Consider the following 19,626-nt stretch of genomic DNA (forward strand, 5'->3'; position numbering starts at 1 on the left):
CGAGGGAGGGAGGGAGGGAGGGAGGGAGGGAGGGAGGGAGGGAGGGAGGGAGGGAGGGAGGGTATTCTGTAACACAATGGTGTGTCTGTCCAAACAGATTATGTCTAATCCCTTTTGTCAACAGCAGCATCGACAGCAAACACAGATTTATTTTTGGGTCATGGCGTCGTCTCAACCTTGTTAACAACATTTCTACACAGAGATGCTTCTCAGAACAGCACCAGCAGATCTACTGTTCCTCTTGTTATAGACTACAACTATGACCTACTATTCCTCTTGTTATAGACTACAACTATGACCTACTATTCCTCTTGTTATAGACTACAACTATGACCTACTATTCCTCTTGTTATAGACTACAGCTATGACCTACTATTCCTCTTGTTATAGACTACAACTATGATCTACTATTCCTCTTGTTATAGACTACAACTATGACCTACTATTCCTCCTGTTATAGACTACAACTATGATCTACTATTCCTCCTGTTATAGACTACAACTATGACCTACTATTCCTCTTGTTATAGACTACAACTATGATCTACTATTCCTCCTGTTAGTTATAGACTACAACAAGGATTTCCTGTTCCTCTTGTTATAGACTACAACTATGATCTACTGTTCCTCCTGTTAGTTATAGACTACAACTATGATCTACTGTTCCTCCTGTTAGTTATAGACTACAACTATGACCTACTATTCCTCTTGTTATAGACTACAACTATGACCTACTATTCCCCTTGTTATAGACTACAACTATGATCTACTATTCCTCCTATTAGTTATAGACTACAACTATGATCTACTGCTCCTCTTGTTATAGACTACAACCATGACCTACTATTCCCCTTGTTATAGACTACAACTATGATCTACTGTTCCTCCTGTTAGTTATAGACTACAACTATGACCTACTGTTCCTCTTGTTATAGACTACAACTATGATCTACTGTTCCTCCTGTTAGTTATAGACTACAACTATGACCTACTATTCCTCTTGTTATAGACTACAACTATGATCTACTATTCCTCTTGTTATAGACTACAACTATGATCTACTGTTCCTCCTATTAGTTATAGACTACAACTATGATCTACTGCTCCTCTTGTTATAGACTACAACTATGACCTACTATTCCCCTTGTTATAGACTACAGCTATGACCTACTATTCCTCTTGTTATAGACTACAACTATGACCTACTATTCCTCTTGTTAGAGACTACAACTATGACCTACTATTCCTCTTGTTATAGACTACAACTATGATCTACTATTCCTCTTGTTATAGACTACAACTATGACCTACTATTCCTCTTGTTATAGACTACAACTATGATCTACTATTCCTCTTGTTATAGACTACAACTATGACCTACTATTCCTCTTGTTATAGACTACAACTATGACCTACTATTCCTCTTGTTATAGACTACAACTATGACCTACTATTCCTCTTGTTATAGACTACAACTATGATCTACTATTCCTCTTGTTATAGACTACAACTTGACCTACTATTCCTCCTGTTAGTTATAGACTACAACTGTGCAAATACAATGCAAATACCAAAGTATTGTTTAACAACATGATAATACAATGTTGCTACTAGATTATTTATAGTAGTTACAATATTACTACACAGGTATACGAGCATGTTACTGAGTAGGGTAACGAATTTGGCGGCAGGCCCGACTGGGACTCGTACCCTGAGTCCAGTGACTGTCAACACAACACCGTTACGCCAAGAGATCCGAACTTCTTGACGTGGTCGTAAGGTGTTGATTTAAGATGACTGTAGGTTATTGAAACCATGCCATGACTTGAGGTAACATAGCCTTCTATTTACAGATTCATGGCTTTTGAAGGATTTATGGATTCAATCCGTATCTCAGAAGTATTGTGGAAGATCCACGTTAAAATGTAAAGGTCATTTTCGATTGAGCCGACATATGCAGCATTTACGGTCACTGCAGTCTCCGCAAACGTGGGAACATTGCCTTCAAATTCATATCAAGCTATAATGCAGATCTTCCACAATACTTCTGCAATATGTACGGATTGAATCCTTTTCTAAAAAGTAGGAGGAGAAGGACATTTGGAATATGACAAACTCACGACAGCAAGTGGCATGGATGTATAATAGTGCCAGATGCCATGACAACAGTAATATGCCCATCAGTTAGTCATTCTGCCTCTGGTGTTGTATCAAATATCCTATTAATACTTTCCAATTCAGAGGATGCTAAGCTATTTACCTCTATATATAGCCAGAAGGAGAACGATCACCCTGGGGCCGTTTATCACAGTGCACACAGTGCCAAGAGGGATGTCAAGGATGTGACACACTGTTGTGGCTTGACATTTGCTGCCTGCTGAGCCATAGTTAACATATGTTTTGATACACTACATGGCCAAAAGTATGTGGACACTCAAACATCTCATTCCAAAATCATGGGAATTATTATGGAGCTGGTCTCCCCTTTGATGCTATAACAGACTCCACTCTTCTGGTAAGGCTTTCCACTAGATGTTGACTTTGATGCAGGGACTTGCTTCACTTCAGCCACAAGAGCATTAGTGAGGTCGAGCACTGATGTTGGGCGATTAGGCCTGGCTCGTAGTCGGCGTTGCAATTCATCACAAAGGTGTTCGATGGGGTTGAGGTCAGGGCTCTGTGCAGGCCAGTCAAGTTCTTCAATGTCGAACTTGACAAACTATTTCTGTATGGACCTTGCTTTGTGCACGGAGGCATTGTCACGCTGAAACAGGCAAAGGCCTTCCCCAAACTGTTGCCACAAAAAATGTAATGTATACTGTAGTGCTAAGATTTCCCTTCACTAGAAATAAGGGGCCTAGCTCGAACCATGAACGCCTTTCCACTGCTCCAGAGTTCAATGGCGGCAAGCTTTACACCACTTTACACCACAAGCTGACGCTTGGCATTGCGCATGTGATCGGCCATGGAAACCCATTTCATGAAGCTACTGACGAACAGTCCCCCAACAACAGTATTCAGACCATTTTCTATGAGACTTAAAATTGAGTTCAGGTGCATCTTGAGATGAGTTCAGGTAACATCCTTGAGATGTTTCTACAACTTGATTGGAGTCCACCTGTGGTAAATTCAATTGATTGGACATGATTTGGAAAGGCACACACCTGTCTATATAATGTCCCACAGTTGACATTGCATGTCAAAGCAAAAACCAAGCCATGAGGTGGAAGGAATTGTCCGTACAGCACAGATCTGAGGAAGGGTACCAAAACATTTCTGCAGCGTTGAAGGGCCCCAAGAACACAGTGGCCTCCATCATGGAATAAGTTTGGAACCACTAAGACTCTTACTGAAGCTGGCTGCCCGCCCAAACTGAGCAATCGGGGGAGGTGACCAAGAACCCGATGGTCACTCTGACAGAGCTGCAGAGTTCCTCTGTGGAGATGGGGGAACCTACCAGGAGAACACTCATCTCTACAGCACTTCACCAATCAGGCCTTTATGGTAGTGTCCAGATGGAAGCCACCTCACAGTAAAAGGCACATGACAGCCCGCTTGGAGTTTGCCAAAAGGCACCTAATGGACTCTCAGACCAAGAGAAACAAGATTCTGTGGTCTGATGAAACTAAGATTGAACTCTTTGGCCTGAATGCCAAGCGTCACGTCTGGAGGAAACCTGGCACCATCCCTATGGGGAAGCATGGTGGAGGCAGCATCATGCTGTGTGGATGTTTTTCAGGGTAAGGACTGGGAGACTAGTCAGGGTCGAGGGAAAGATGAACGGAGCAAAGTCCAGGCAGATCCTTGATGAAAATCTGCTCCTGCGCTCTCAGGACCTCTGGTGTGAAGGTTCACTTTCCAACAGGACAACGACCCTAAGCACACAGTCAAGACAACGCAGGAGTGTCTTCGGGACAAGTCTTTGAATGTCCTTGAGTGGCCCAGCCAGAGCCCAGACTTGAACCTGATTGAACATCTCTGGAGAGACCTGAAGATAGCTGTCCAGTGACGCTCTCCATCCAACCTGACAGAGCTTGAGAGGATCTGCAGAGAAGAATGGGAGAAACTCCCCAAATACCTGTGTGCCAAGCTTGTAGCGTCATACCCAAGAATACTAGAGGCTGCAATCGCTGCCAAAGGCGCTTCAACAAAGTACTGAGTAAACGGTGTAAATAATTATGGAAATGTGATATTTCCGGGGGGTTTTTTTTATACATTTGCAAAAAAAATCTAAAAACTAGTTTTTGCATTGTCATTGTGGGGGATTCTGTGTAGATTTATGAGGGGTTAAAAACAATTAAATCCATTTTAGAATAAGGCTATAACGTAACAAAATGTGGAAAATGTCACGTCTGCTCCAGCTCTCCCTCTCTGGCGCTCGAGGGCGCAAGGCATTACGCACACCTGTGACCATCATTATGCACAGCAGTGCTCATTGCACTCACCTGGACTCCTTCCCTTTGTTGATTGCCCCGTATATAACTGTCTGCTCTCCATTTGTTTCCTGTGTCTGCATTAATGTTGTTATGTGTTCTTGTCCAGGCGCTGTGGCCGAGGGAACTGGCAGTGCCTCAGCTAGCTCATTGGGCTTCCACGCCTTAGCTGGCTCGAGAGGTCGTCTTGCCTCGGAGGGCTCAGCAGGCGCCCACCCCACGTCATGCTTCAGCCGGCCCATCAGGCTCCCACACCTCAGCCGGCTCGCCAGGCTTCCACGCCTCTGCCTGTTCATCGGGCTTCTACGCCCCAGCCGGCTTGTCCAGCACCCATGCCTCGGCCGGCCCGTCAGGCTCGCCCAGGTGGGATTTCGGGTTGCGCCCCTAGTGGGTGGGGTACTGTAAAGCCTACTCCCGCTTACCCTCTCTGGCGCACGAGGGCGCCAGGCTGCCCTTCATTGCGCACACCTGTCACCATCATTATGCACAGCAGTGCTCATTGGACTCACCTGGACTCCTTCCCTTTGTTGTTTGCCCCGTATATAACTGTCTGCTCCCCCATTTGTTCCCTGTGTCTGCATTAATGGTGTTATGTTCTGGTCCAGACGCTGTTCTGTTCCGTTCCATGTCCGTTGATAATTAAACGTCCACTCCCTGTTCCTACTTCTCGTCTCTACCAGCGTCAATCCTTACAGAAAAAGTCATGGGGTCTGAATACTTTCTGAATGCACTGTATATCATATATATCATATAATGTCTATCATCACACACCAATATCTGATTTATCCTGACTATGCACAGCACAAGTAATCAGAACCTATTCTGGTTCATCCCAGGGCTCAAGGGCCTATGGGAATGATTGCAATGCCAATACCACTGTAGAGGAGGGTTTTTTACCAGGGGGGTTGAGTTTAGCTGCTGGAATTCTTCAGAGAAGACGTTCTAATGTGTTCTTCCTGGCTTTGTGGTGCAGTGACACACACTTAATAGTAGAGGATGAGAACAAAAAATTCCATGACCTTCCAAACATTCGATTAATTTAAGACTTGGATGTGTAAGCAGTCCAATGAATTACGTGGCAGATGTGGCTTCATTTGGCTCTAAATTGCAAACTCAAATGGATAGAGAATTACAGTAGCTGAACACAGAGAGGAAGGAGTGGGGGATGCTTTAATCAGCTGAAGAGACAACACTGCCACCTGGCGAAGAACAGTGTGTGTGTGTGTGTGTGTGTGTGTGTGTGTGTGTGTGTGTGTGTGTGTGTGTGTGTGTGTGTGTGTGTGTGTGTGTGTGTGTGTGTGTGTGTGTGTGTGTGTGTGTGTGTGTGTGTGTGTGTGTGTGTGTGTGTGTGTGTGTGTGGTTCTATCCTTGTGGGGACCTAATATCCCCCAAATTCCCCACAAGGATAGTAAAACAAGGAAAATTCTCCCACGTGGGGACACTTCCCACATCCCCACGAGGACTAGGGTAAGGGTTTAAGTTTTAAGGTTAGGATAAGGTTAGGGGTTAGGGAAAACAGCATTTTGAATGGAAATAAATGTTAGGTCCCGACGAGGATAGAAGAACATAACGTTTGTGTGTGTACGTGCGCACGTGTGTGGGTGCGTGTGCGTGCATGTAGTGTGTGTGTTACATAACCTCCAAGGTGACATAGACCAAAACTGGTCTGTTCTTGGAAAATGAATAGATCTTATTTGAAATTCTCCCTCTTGGAAACCTAATGCCATTTATAAACTGGGTGGTTCGAGCCATGAATGCTGATTGGCTGACAGCCGTGGTATATCAGGCCGTATACCACGGGTATGACAAAATATTTATTTTTACTGCTCTAATTACGTTGGTAACCAGTTTATAATAGCAATAATAGCAATCGGTCCCGTGTGGCTCAGTTGGTAGAGCATGGCGCTTGCAACGCCAGGGTTGTGGGTTCATTCCCCACGGGGGGACCAGGATGAATATGTATGAACTTTCCAATTTGTAAGTCGCTCTGGATAAGAGCGTCAGCTAAATGACTTAAATGTAAATGTAAATGTAATAAGGCACCTCGGTGGTTTGTGGTATATGACCAAAATACCATGGCTAAGAGCTGTATTTAGGCAATTCGCGTTGTGTCATACTTAAGAACATACCTTAGCCGTGGTATATTGACAATATACCACACCCCGTTGTGCCTTATTGCTTAAATAACCACCCCATTCACTTCAACAACATCTCCAGAAAGGACTCATTTTAAAAGCCCACTGCAATTCATTGTGTTTTATATATATTTCCAAACTATGAGGTTGAAGTAATACTGTGAAATTTAGAAAATTATGATAATGCCGTTTTAGTGTAAGAGAAAAGGCCGCCTGAAATCTAATCTAATAATTTAAAACAATATTCTCTGGGAACTCTGACATGGACTTCTTTCTAAAACAGATCAAAATGCTGAGTCAAAAGAGATTAGAAACGTAATGGTGGGACTGTAAAACTTCAAAACATAGTTTGTGTGACATGGTCAACAGCTGAGCTGATCCGTGATACCATCAATCTTTTTCTGCCTGAGCCTTTTGTTTGATGGTTTGTTCAGTCAGGGAATAAAAGCACCATTAGCTTATATTGAACAAGCTTTCAGGAAGACTAGAGAGAGTTATCATTAAATGTGGCCCAATGTCTCTATATTTATCTGTCCGATTGCTGAATGCTGCAGCCTTCAAGAAGATGAATGTAGATAGAGGACCAAGCCATTGGGCACAGACATCAATTCAACATCTATTCCACGTTGATTCAACATCATTTCATTGAAATGATTTGTAAAACAACATTGATTCAACCTGTGTGTGCCCAGTGGGAAGTTATCTCTTCATTCAACTTTCATCGTTGCCTTTGTTCTTTGTCTCAGACAGAGACTCGTGTAATCTGTTTCTCCAGTCTCTCTGACCAGGCAGTGATTTGAGGTCTTATGCAACTACAAGCTTGATGGAACAATGGTGCGACAAACAAAAAACATCCAGTCAGTGGAAGTCCTTTGGGCTCATTGATGAGAGAGGTCGAAGGAGAATGACAAGAATCGTGCAAGCTAACAGGTGGGCCACAAACGGACAAATAATGGTGCAGTAGAACAGTGGTGTGCAGAACGGCATCTCGGAACACACAACTCGTCGGTCTTTGTCATGTATGGGCTATTGCAGCAGACGACAACACCGGGTTCCACTCCCATCAGCTAAAAACACGAATAAGTTGCACCAACACTGGACAATGGAGGAGTGGAAAAACATCACCTCGTCCGACGAATCCTGGTTCCTGTTGCGTCATTCTGATGGCAGAGTCAGGATTTGGCATAAGCAGCATGAGTCCATGGATGCATCCTGTCTGGTACAGGCTGGTGGCTGTGGTGTACTGGTGTGGGGAATGTTTTCCTGGCTCACGTTAGGTCCCTTGTAACCAAACGAGCAGCGAACGTTTCAGCCGTAAAGGGTTTTCTAATGATCAATTAGCCTTTTAAAATTATAAACTTGGATTGGCTAACACAACGTGCCAATGGAACACAGGAGTGATGGTTGCTGATAATGGACCTCTGTACGCCTATGTAGATATTCCATAAAAAATCTGCCGTTTCCAGCTACAATAGTCATTTACAACATTAACGATGTCTACACTGTATTTCTGATCAATTTGATATTTTAATGGACCAAAAAATTGCTTTTCTTTCAAAAACAAGGACATTTCTAAGTGACCCCAAACTTTTGAACGGTAGTGTATATATATATATATATATATATATACATATATATATATATATATATATAGTGAGCTCCAAAAGTATTGGGACAGTGACATGTTTTGTTGTTTTGGCTCTGTACTCCAGGAATTTAGATTTAAAATGATACAATTACAGACGCACAAATATGATACCCTCAAAAAATGCTAACCTCCCCTGTTATTGTAATGGTGAGAGGTTAGCATGTCTTGGGGGTATGATATAAAATGCTAACCTCCCCTGTTATTGTAATGGTGAGAGGTTAGCATGTCTTGGCGGTATGATATAAAATGCTAACCTCCCCTGTTATTGTAATGGTGAGAGGTTAGCATGTCTTGGGGGTATGATATAAAATGCTAACCTCCCCTGTTATTGTAATGGTGAGAGGTTAGCATGTCTTGGGGGTATGATATAAAATGCTAATCTCCCCTGTTATTGTAATGGTGAGAGGTTAGCATGTCTTGGGGGTATGATATTTGTGCATCTGTAACTTTCTCACTCATCATTATTCATTCAGGACTATCCGTAATAATGGTAGCATCCACATTCATATAGTAATGTTTAAAAACATATTCTATTCTTATTTACAATAAAAGTGACTCCAAAATGACACAATACATTATTTACTATTCATTTATTTTGGGCACAATATAATCTGAAAACAACCAACCTCTACCAGTTTGTAGAGTTGCAAGCTTGATGTGACCATTGCGTGCTAGGAATATAGAACAAAATACTAAACTTTTGACCACTTTAACAATACACCTATAAGTGAATTTGTCCCAATACTTTTGGTCCCCTAAAATGGGTGGACTATGTACAAAAAGTGCTGTAACTTCTAAACGGTTAACCCGATATGAATGAAAATACCTTCAGTCTGCATTTTAACCTCATTGTCAATGTTTCATTTCAATTCCAAACTGCTGGACTACAGAGTCAAAACAACAAAAACTGTGTCACTGTCACAATACTTTTGGAGCTCACTGTATCTGAATGTATATACAGTGCCTTCAGAGGGTATTCAGACCCCTTCACTTTTTCAACATTTTGCAAATATATAAAAAGAAAACTGAAATCATATTTATATAAGTATTCAGACCCTTTACTCAGTACTTTGTTGAAGCACCTTTAGCACGATTACAGACTCGAGTCTTCTTGTGTATGACATTCAGAAACTTGTCCCGAAGCCACTCCTCCATTGTTTTGGCTGTGTGCTTAGGGTCGTTGCCCTGTTGGAAGTTAATCCTTCACTAAAGTCCTGAGAGCTCTGGAGCAGGTTTTCATCAAGGAGCTCTCTGTACTTTGCTCTGTTCATCTTTCCCTCGATCCTGACTAGTCTCCCAGTCCCTGCCACTGAAAAACATCCCCACAACCCTTCCCCAGATCTGTGCCTCCACACAATCCTATCTCAGAGTTCTACGGACAATTCCTTCCACCTCATGGCTTGGATTTTGCTCAGACACGCACTGTCAACTGTGGGACCCTATATAGACAGGTTTGTGCCTTTCCAAGCCATGTACAATCAATTGAATTTACCACAGGTGACTCCAAGTTGTAGACTCCAAGTTGTAGAAACATTTCAAGGATCATCAATGGAAACAGAATGCAGATGAGCTCAATTTCAAGTCTCATAACAAGGGTCTGATTACTTACGTACTGTAAAAAATGTATTTCTGTTATTTATTTGTAAAGCATTTGCAAAAAATTCTAAAGACCTGTTTTTGCTTTGTCATTATGGGGTATTGCATGTAGATTGATAATGTTTATTTATTTAATCCATTTTGTAACATAAACATTTTTGGAACTTTCCCAAATTCACCGTAAAATGTGCTGTTTTACAGGTCCAGCGCCCCTGGAGCACATTAGGTGTTAAGTGCCTGTTAGGTGCCTTGCTCAAGGTCACATTGACAGATTTTTCACCTTGTCTGCTACAGATGATCACTTCACACAATCCAACTCCTAGCCTGACTGAGTGGGTAACATGCCATTTGAGCTCTTTAATATTAGATAATAGGCAGAGCAGAAAAGAGATTACTGGTTTTGGGAGTGAGAATAATAGGTGTTTTGGGTTGAGAGAAAGGGTGGGTTGAGCTTGAGAAGAAGCAGGAGTTGAGGTTGAAAAACAGTTGGGATTTTGTGGCTAATTGAGGGAAAACAGTAATCCTGCTCATAGATTATGCATGTATGAACTACACATTGACACATCCAGCCCAAAGCGAGAGGTTTAAAAAATACTTTGTGGTCGCTAAAATTCCGGAGCATGTTTTTAATGAGGCCACATTGTTGACAAAAAAATATCTCCTAAAAGTAAATGAATCCATACAGCCGAATAATAATTCATAATAGACCAATCATTTTGGGGTTGGGAAGAAGAGGAGGTTGGGGTTTGAAGAAGAGGGGGTTGGGGTTTGAAGAAGAGGAGGTTGGGGTTTGAAAAAGAGGAGGTTGGGGTTTGAAGAAGAGGAGGTTGGGGTTTGAAGAAGAGGGGGTTGGGGTTTGAAGAAAAGGGGGTTGGGGTTTGAAGAAGAGGGGGTTGGGGGTTTGAAGAAGAGGGGGTTAGGGTTGGGAAGCAGAGGGGTTTGAGGTTGGGAAGAAGAGGGGGTTGGGAAGAAGAGGGGGTTGGGGTTTGGAAGAAGAGGGGGTTGGAGTATGAAGAAGAGAGGGTTGGGGTTTGAAGAAGAGGAGGTTGGGGTTGGGAAGAAGAGGTGGTTGGGGTTTGAAGAAGAGAGGGTTGGGGTTGGGAAGAAGAGGGGGTTGGGGTTGGGAAGAAGAGAGGGTTGGGGTTTAAAAAAGAGGGGGTTGGGGTTTGAAGAAGAGGGGGTTGGGGTTTAAAGAAAAGGGGGTTTGGGTTGGGGTTGAGAAGAAGAGGGGGTTTGATCAAGCTAATGATGAACAAAGCTGGGGGGTGGGGTTAAGGTTAAAAATGGTGCTTGGGTTATCAACTGGTCTGGAAAGAATAGGTAGATTAGACACACCATTGAGATGTGGGGCACCCCCCTCTAAGAGATCTTGTCCATAACTTCTTCTGTCACTTTTTCCCTTCAATGCAATGCATCTACAATTACTGTATGTTGGTCTTAAAATATATCCCAGGGATTCACTGTGTATAATGCTTTTCTTCACACATTGATTTCTAGGAGCAGCCACGGATCAATGAAAGTGAATTCTCTGAAGTACTGCATTGTTCTGTTTCGGTTTGTCAGCAATCTGTGTTGAAGTCGTTTAGTGTTCCTTTTGTGGTCGAAGCAATATGCATTATGTGTCTTAACAATTGGTATTAGATATTTGTATCTGTATCTTTACAATTGGATTATTGTTTTGTCCTGAAACAGGAAAAATGAAATAATCAAAAGCAAATAATTTTTTATCTGAAGACACAGTCCACACACCATACCATATGGGGTCAGGTGTGTCTGTTTCCGTCATGTCTTTCTGACGAGTCAGCATGTGAGAGCGCCAGGGGGATAGAATGAGGACAGGGGGTATTGATTGATTACATAAACTCCCCAGTAGCAACTGTCTATTTACAGGTCAAAAGTCACCGACTCAGCTAGGGCCGATGAACCTCAGGTTACCCAAGTCCCTATCCTCTACTGGGAAAATGTTCTAACTCAGGATTCATCCAGATCTCTGTTCTTGATAGACAGCAGTTGTCTAGTCGACCTGGCAATAATAGTGTGCTAGTGCTATGCTAGTGTGTTGGAAAAATGTGAAAATTCTATATCAAAGAAAAACTGCAATGCTGACATGGGGCTATCTAACCCGATCAATGATTTGAGATGATCGCAATCAAGATGAGATATCAGTCGAAATGCATACAGATAAATCAATGCTTGAGACATCAGCCTAGTATTAACTGTTCAAAATGATGATATAACATTTTCTTTTTAATGCTGTTGGGGGACGTGTTTATTTTTTGAAAATGCGTTAGAAACACAACTTCCAGAGACATAACCATGACACATCACTATCAACAAACCAGCATGGACATCAGTACAATTTTAGGCTAACTACAAACTCACACAGACACACACACACCTCTGCTTTTAGGTATACAGTTGATATAAAAACACATGTAGACAAAATGGCCGACACTTGAATGCCACAACTGCGAACCGCAAAGTCAGATAAAGATATGTTTTGCCACTTGTTAAAGCATGAGAGACAAAAACCTTTCTTAAATCTCCTCAGATGTTATTCACACTCTCCCTCCCTTTCCCTCCCTCTCTGTAGTTCATTTGGGGCTGGGATTGGTGACTTTGCCCATGAAGACAATGCTCTTGGTAGTGTCCTCCAGGATGAAGAGCAGGAAGGGCCTGTTGAGCATGATGGTGTCTGGGAGAGACATAGGCATGATCTCTATCGTAGTTACAGCGGCCGCCTCAGTCCCCTTCTCATCTACGCTCAGCACAGCCTTGTGGGTAACCTGGGGAGGGAACAGGATAGGGTTAATTTGTTGACCTTGACAACACTGTCCCTTACGTGGCCTATAAACATAATAGAATGGAATAGACCCTTAGTAGTCCATCAGAGACAGACATTCTTATTCTATTTTGTTGCAGACATGAGATGGATGGGACACATTATCATACCTTGGACACCTTCAGTTTGGTATCCTCAGAGATGGCAGAGAAGTCAGCTGTGTCACCGAAGGCACTGACCACACCCATGTCCTTCAGATGATCTCCCAGGGAGTACGAGGTAGAGGTGGAGAACTTGGGCATGAAGATATCCACATTGCTGAAAGAAAGATTATCATACACTGAGTTTACAGTATCATCACAAAGAAACGTGCAAGATACTGCAGCTCGCAAATAAATGCCAGCCACATTCAAATGTTAATCTGCATTAAGAATCTCTATATATGATACAATCTGATGCTTATTGCAAACTTTGTCTTGTCAGCTGATAAACAGACTACCCTGACCTTATGTTAAGAATAGATACAAATAAATAATATAAAAAGAATAGACAACATTATACTGAAAAGGTGCCCAATACAAAATTGTACAAAAAATCTACTCTCCTTAACTCCTGAAGAGGATGTAGTACTACACTGACCATATATACCATGAATGAATAGAGAATGTTACATTAGAAAAGTATATGAAATAATGTGTTCTCACGTCCTGAACAGGTGCTCGTGCACGTGCTTCAGGTAGTCCTTGTTGATGAAGGCCTCCACATGCTCCATCTTTCCATCGTTGGGCAGGACCACCATCATTGAGGAGTTGCCTTTGTAAGGCAGCATGACCACGGTGGTGAAGTTATCCTGGTCCTGATACAACTCATAACGACCCGTCCTCTTCATCATGTCCACCTGCACCTTGGTATTCTCGTCCACTTTGAAGTCAGCCTTGTGGGTCAGCGTGGCATCGAAGGGCTTATCCCACTTCCCTGGGGAGGGAGGTAGAGGACATTGTTACTAAGGGGTAGTAAACATGCAAGCAGAAACAGACGATGTTATAAGCCTATTTGGTTTTAGTTTGTCCTGCACATTCATTTTCTTTTAATTCTTTATTGACACATCTTTTGTTTACAGTGTGGAAATTAGTTAGTCATTCAGTCAGTCAATCAATTTATCAATGATCTGTATTATTTTGTTGTTCTTAAATTAAACAATAAGTGCATGACCATTTTCTCCTACTACAGTGTCCTCCTCCTACCTCTGAAGAAGACGTAGTTGATGAGCACCATGGCCGTATCAGGGTCCAGATCCTTCACCATGTCCGTGATCTTGTCCTGGGTCTTCTTGGCGATGAACTTGTTGATCTCGGCGGTAGCCTCAGCTGGGTTCTTGAAGTCGACAGTGAAGCCTTCGCTGGCGTAGAAGTGCTTGGCGTCCTCGAGGAACTTGGCTAGGGGCTTGAAGCCGTCCCTCAGAGCCAAGGCATTGCCCATGTCCAGCTGCATGGCCTCCCCAGTGTGGCCCAACATATGGTTCAGGTGCTCGTAAGCATCGTTCACCTGCTCCGGTGTGAAGGCGCCGTAACCCAGAGCGGAGTACAGCTGGCTGTGGGTGTCTCCCTTAGCCCCAAGGGACAGCATAGCCAGGCTGGTGGCAATGCCCAGAGGAGAGAAGAAAATGTTAATGTTCTCGGTGTTGGCTTTGCTCAGGCTCCTGTACAGGGTGAAGGCGAAGTCTGCGTTGTGGGGCGCCAGCTTGTGGCAGGACTCGTCTTCCCTGTGGCTGTGCTGAGGGTGGGCCTCGCCAGCGACGTGGTGGAGGTGGTGGTGGTGGTCTTCTGTGTGACCGGCGTGGTCCCCGTCATGGGGAGCCGCCAAGGCCACGCAGAGCAGCACAGCCACTATCGTACAATAAGATATACCCCGCATTTTATCTACCTGGAGAGAGAGAATGGACAATGTCATTACTACTCCGCACAAATTTGAAAAATGCAGTGACAAAGATCAGTTCCTACCTCCAATGTCCTCTTTGCCGGAGACAGTGTTGCAGGAACTCTGTCAATTTATGGTCCTGAGAGGATCAGCTGATCACATTTAATAAATGATTAACCAGACCCCACCTCCTTATACTGACCTGGCTGAACCGGAGATTAATCTGGCCAGGCTGACTAGACTACATGTAATGATGCAACATGTCTCAACACCCAGTACTCCACACGAAAGCACTAAAGGATTTTCCTTCCTCACGGTAAGTTGTTGGTAAATGTAGGTGATCTTACTCATACCTTGCAACACTTTTGATCAGTGACACATGATTGCTCAGAACACTTATATTTTAACACCATCACAAACAGATGTAATAAAGACATCAATCAGTTTAATTGGATTTAACATGAGAAACACATTGCCTTTTTTTATCTGACAGCAGAATGACATGTATTATTATTATTATAGTATATTAGAATGACTTTGTGACACCAAATCTTGTGTCGTCTCTCAAATCTCTCCTGGCCGCTCTTTGTTGGTAATAAGCCTGACATTTCAGAAAGCAGAACCACTATAAATACTTTACAAACGTCACATGTTTCTCCTGACAGTTGTATGACATTCCAGAACCCCATGTAGACCAGTAGCTGTACAACTAAACTCCATATTGGAACCACCAATTGGCTTATGATTGTGATCTGTCACTGTTGAAAGCTGGAAACAGATTATTGAGCTGGCCCCTCATGACTGATCTGCTGTCTGATTCATCTTGTTCTATTCTATTCATCACTTTATCTTTCCGAGTTTGAAATATCACAATGTCATCTGCAGGACGCCAGCATCAAAGAATAAAATGATATTCACACTCAAAGCTTTGCTCTCTGTGTGTGTCATTGTGAAATGTTTGATTCGAAAGCTCCAGCTTGTAGTGTAACCTAAGGATAAAATGAGCTTAAAACTTTTGCTGTCTCTGTTATTAAAATGATTGTCAATGAACTAAATGATTGATTCTGATATTGACTGATGAATGAGTTTGTATAGCGTTTTCTTTCATCCTAATTGTAAAACAATTTAATTGTGAAATTGTTATGTAATGTAAAAGTCAGCCCTAACCTGTATATAACAAAAATACTTACATTACTAGAAGAAAGTATTTTATCTAAAATATTAAAATAAAACAGAAACTACAGTAGAACAACTACATTCTTATAATTTTTCTTCAACAAATGGCCTTTCATAGCCTTGTACAAACCATCCTGATCTTGTGAGCTTACATTCTGTTACATTCTTCTGTTACATTCTGTTACATTCTGTTACATTCTTCTGTTACATTCTGTTACATTTTGTTACATTCTTCTGTTACATTCTGTTACATTCTGTTACATTCTTCTGTTACATTCTGTCACATTCTTCTGTTACATTCTGTTACATTCTGTTACATTCTGTTACATTCTGTTACATTCTGTTACATTCTTCTGTTACATTCTGTTACATTCTTCTGTTACATTCTTCTGTTACATTCTGTTACATTCTGTTACATTCTTCTGTTACATTCTGTTACATTCTGTTACATTCTGTTACATTCTTCTGTTACATTCTGTTACATTATGTTACATTATGTTACATTCTCCTGTTACATTCTGTTACATTCTGTTACATTCTTCTGTTACATTCTGTTACATTATGTTACATTCTGTTACATTCCTCTGTTACATTCTGTTACATTCTCCTGTTACATTCTGTTACATTCTGTTACATTCTCCTGTTACATTCTGTTACATTCTGTTACATTCTCTTGTTACATTCTGTAACATTCTGTTACATTCTTCTGTTACATTCTGTTACATTCTTCTGTTACATTCTGTTACATTCTCCTGTTACATTCTGTTACATTCTTCTGTTACATTCTGTTACATTCTGTTTATCAGTGTAGCGAAACAGTGAAACAGAATGTAAGCTCGCGAGATTGGGATGGTTCGTACGCGGCAAGCCCTTTCACGCCGCCATTATGGAAATCCACAAAACGCAAACAAGCAGGTGGTTTCTGAATCCGATTTTAATGGTCAAAACATATACTTCACAGTATCCATTTCAAAGGCACAGACAGTCTACAAATCCACTTTCTGGATGCAACGTTTTATATCACGGGGTACATATAGGAATAAGCTCAAATAAGATTTTCCGTGATCTGACAATGACAATTCTTATTATTATTCTTCTGATCATCACCAAAGGGAGGAAAATACAACAGCGATATGAGTGATAGAGCGTCACAACAGTGAAATAAGAGACTGGGGCTCCTCTGACTTGGTCTCATCCACCTCTAGAGTAACCTCATAGAGAGCATTCAGAGGGGGGGATGTGTTGACAAGATTTGGTGCAAGAAGTCAACTAAGGGAATGTCTAATCTCGGCCCCAAATATTTTGATACACTACTTATACACTACTTATGATACACTACCACTAAACTACCATGACCCAAAAATGTGTTGTGTATCCTGAGCAGAATAACAGATAAACTATGATTTTTCCTTCTACAACATCATCTTCATCTATTTTTACTTTAAACAGCTTCCAAGTGGTACTCCTTCCTGAATGAGTTTCAGGGTATTCTTCAGTGAAACCGCAGAGAAGTCGGTTGTGTTTGTAAAAATGGACGAGACCCCAGACGCTTTTTAGTAGACTTTCTTAAACTTTCTAGGCTTTCTTCTTGAGGAACTTCTTGAGGTATTTCTGCCCACCTGTGTGAAAATACCAATCAAGGTGTTAATGGATTGTGTTCAGGAAGCTGTTTTGTTATTGCATGAGTAAATGTTTTTTTTGTATGTATTTATTGTATTTAACTAGGCAAGTCAATTAAGAACAAATTCGTATTTACAATGACAGCCTACCAAGAGGCAAAAGGCCTCCTGCGGGGACTGGGGCTGGGGGGGGGGGAAGTAGGACAAAACACACATCATGACAAGAGAGGCACCACAATACTACATAAAGAGAGACCTAAGACAACAACGCAACATGGCAGCAACACATGACAACACAGCATGGTACCAACACAACATGACAACAACGCGGTAGCAGACCAACATAGTAGCAGCACAAACAAGGTACAAACATTGTTAGGCACAGAAAACAGCATAAAGGGCAAAAAGGCAGAGACAACAATACATCAAGCTAAGCAGCAACAAGTGTCAGTTAGAGTGTCCATGATTGAGTCTTTGAATGTAGAAATGGAGATAAAACTGTCGAGTTTTAGTAGGGGTTTTTCAGTTCGTTCCAGTTGCTAGCAAACTGGAAAAAGAGGAGCGACTCAGGGATGTGTGTGCTTTGGGGACCTTTAACAGAATGTGACTGGCAGAAAGGGTGTTGTATGTGGAGGATGAGGGTTGCAGTAGGTTTCTCAGATAGGGGGGAGTGAGACCTAGGAGGGTTTAATAATTAAGCATCAACCAGTGGGTCTTGCGTCGGGTATGCAGAGATGGCGAGTTTACAGAGGAGTATGGATTGCAGTGATGTGTCCTATAAGGAGCATTGGTGGCAAATCTGATGGCCGAATGGTAAAGAACATCTAGCAGCTCAAAAGCACCCTTACATGCCAATCTATAAATAATGTCTCCGTAATCTACCATGGGTAGGATGGTCATCTGAATCATGGTTAGTTTGGCAGCTGGGGTGAAAGAGGAGCGATTGGAGGTGTTCAGAACAAGGTTAATTCATATGGCTGCAATCCCGCTACCGGGATCGATATTTATTTTTTTATTTTTTTATTTTTTATTTCACCTTTATTTAACCAGGTAGGCAAATTGAGAACACGTTCTCATTTACAATTGCGACCTGGCCAAGATAAAGCAAAGCAGTTCGACACATACAACAAACACATAGTTACACATGGAGTAAAACAAACATACAGTCAATAATACAGTGAAAAATAAGTCTATATACAATGTGAGCAAGTGAGGTGAGATAAAGGAGGTGAAGGCAAACAAAATATATAAAATATATATATAAATAAATAAAAATATAAAAAAGGCCATGGTGGCGAAGTAAATACAATATAGCAAGTAAAAAAAACACTGGAATGGTTGGTTTGCAGTGGAAGAAAGTGTAAAGTAGAGATAGAAATAATGGGGTGCAAAGGAGCAAAAATAAATAAATAAATACAGTAGGGAAAGAGGTAGTTGTTTGGGCTAAATTATAGATGGGCTATGTACAGGTGCAGTAATCCATGAGCTGCTCTGACAGCTGGTGCTTAAAGCTAGTGAGGGAGATAAGTGTTTCCAGTTTCAGAGATTTTTGTAGTTCGTTCCAGTCATTGGCAGCAGAGAACTGGAAGGAGAGGCGGCCAAAGGAAGAATTGGTTTTGGGGGTGACCAGAGAGATATACCTGCTGGAGCGCGTGCTACAGGTAGGTGCTGCTATGGTGACCAGCGAGCTGAGATAAGGGGGGACTTTACCTAGCAGGGTCTTGTAGATGACCTGGAGCCAGTGGGTTTGGCGACGAGTATGAAGCGAGGGCCAGCCAACGAGAGTGTACAGGTCGCAGTGGTGGGTAGTATATGGGGCTTTGGTGACAAAACGGATGGCACTGTGATAGACTGCATCCAATTTATTGAGTAGGGTTTTGGAGGCTATTTTGTAAATGACATCACCGAAGTCGAGGATTGGTAGGATGGTCAGTTTTACAAGGGTATGTTTGGCAGCATGAGTGAATGATATGACAACAGCCAGTGAAAGTGCAGGGCGCCAAATTCAAACAACAGAAATCAAACATACATGTGTCTTATATCATTTTAAAGGTAATCTTGTTTTTAATCCCACCAAAGTGTCCGATTTCAAATATGCTTTTCAGCGAAAGCACTACAAACGATTATGTTAGGTCACCACCAAACCACAATAAGCACAGCCATTTTTCCAGCGAAATATTGCAGTCACAAAAAGCAGAAATAGAGATAGAATGAATCACTAAGATTTGATTATCTTCATCAGATGACACTCATAGGACTTCATGTTACACAAAACATGAGTTTACTGAGTTTACATTGGCGCGTTACATTCACTAGTTCC

At 41.9% G+C, this 19,626-nt stretch overlaps 1 protein-coding gene across 2 annotated transcripts; it reads right to left on the reverse strand.

The window, feature by feature from the left end:
- Positions 1-12,051: 12,051 nt before the first annotated feature.
- On the reverse strand, positions 12,052-14,701 carry LOC139582664 (alpha-1-antitrypsin homolog). 2 transcript variants are annotated; one of them, XM_071412863.1, is made up of 5 exons: positions 14,595-14,701; positions 13,839-14,517; positions 13,299-13,569; positions 12,765-12,912; positions 12,052-12,598 (listed from the first exon to the last, which is right to left on the reverse strand). In XM_071412863.1, the coding sequence occupies exons 2-5, from the start codon at positions 14,506-14,508 to the stop codon at positions 12,407-12,409; spliced, it is 1,281 nt and encodes a 426-aa protein (XP_071268964.1). In that variant the 5' UTR covers positions 14,509-14,517; positions 14,595-14,701; the 3' UTR covers positions 12,052-12,406. The 2 variants fall into 2 exon arrangements, with proteins under 2 accessions (XP_071268964.1, XP_071268963.1); XM_071412862.1 differs by lacking the exon at positions 14,595-14,701 and having other exon boundaries at positions 13,839-14,588.
- Positions 14,702-19,626: the final 4,925 nt, after the last annotated feature.

The sequence above is a fragment of the Salvelinus alpinus genome, chromosome 8 (genome assembly GCF_045679555.1).
Source record: "Salvelinus alpinus chromosome 8, SLU_Salpinus.1, whole genome shotgun sequence".
Taxonomy (NCBI): domain Eukaryota; kingdom Metazoa; phylum Chordata; class Actinopteri; order Salmoniformes; family Salmonidae; genus Salvelinus; species Salvelinus alpinus.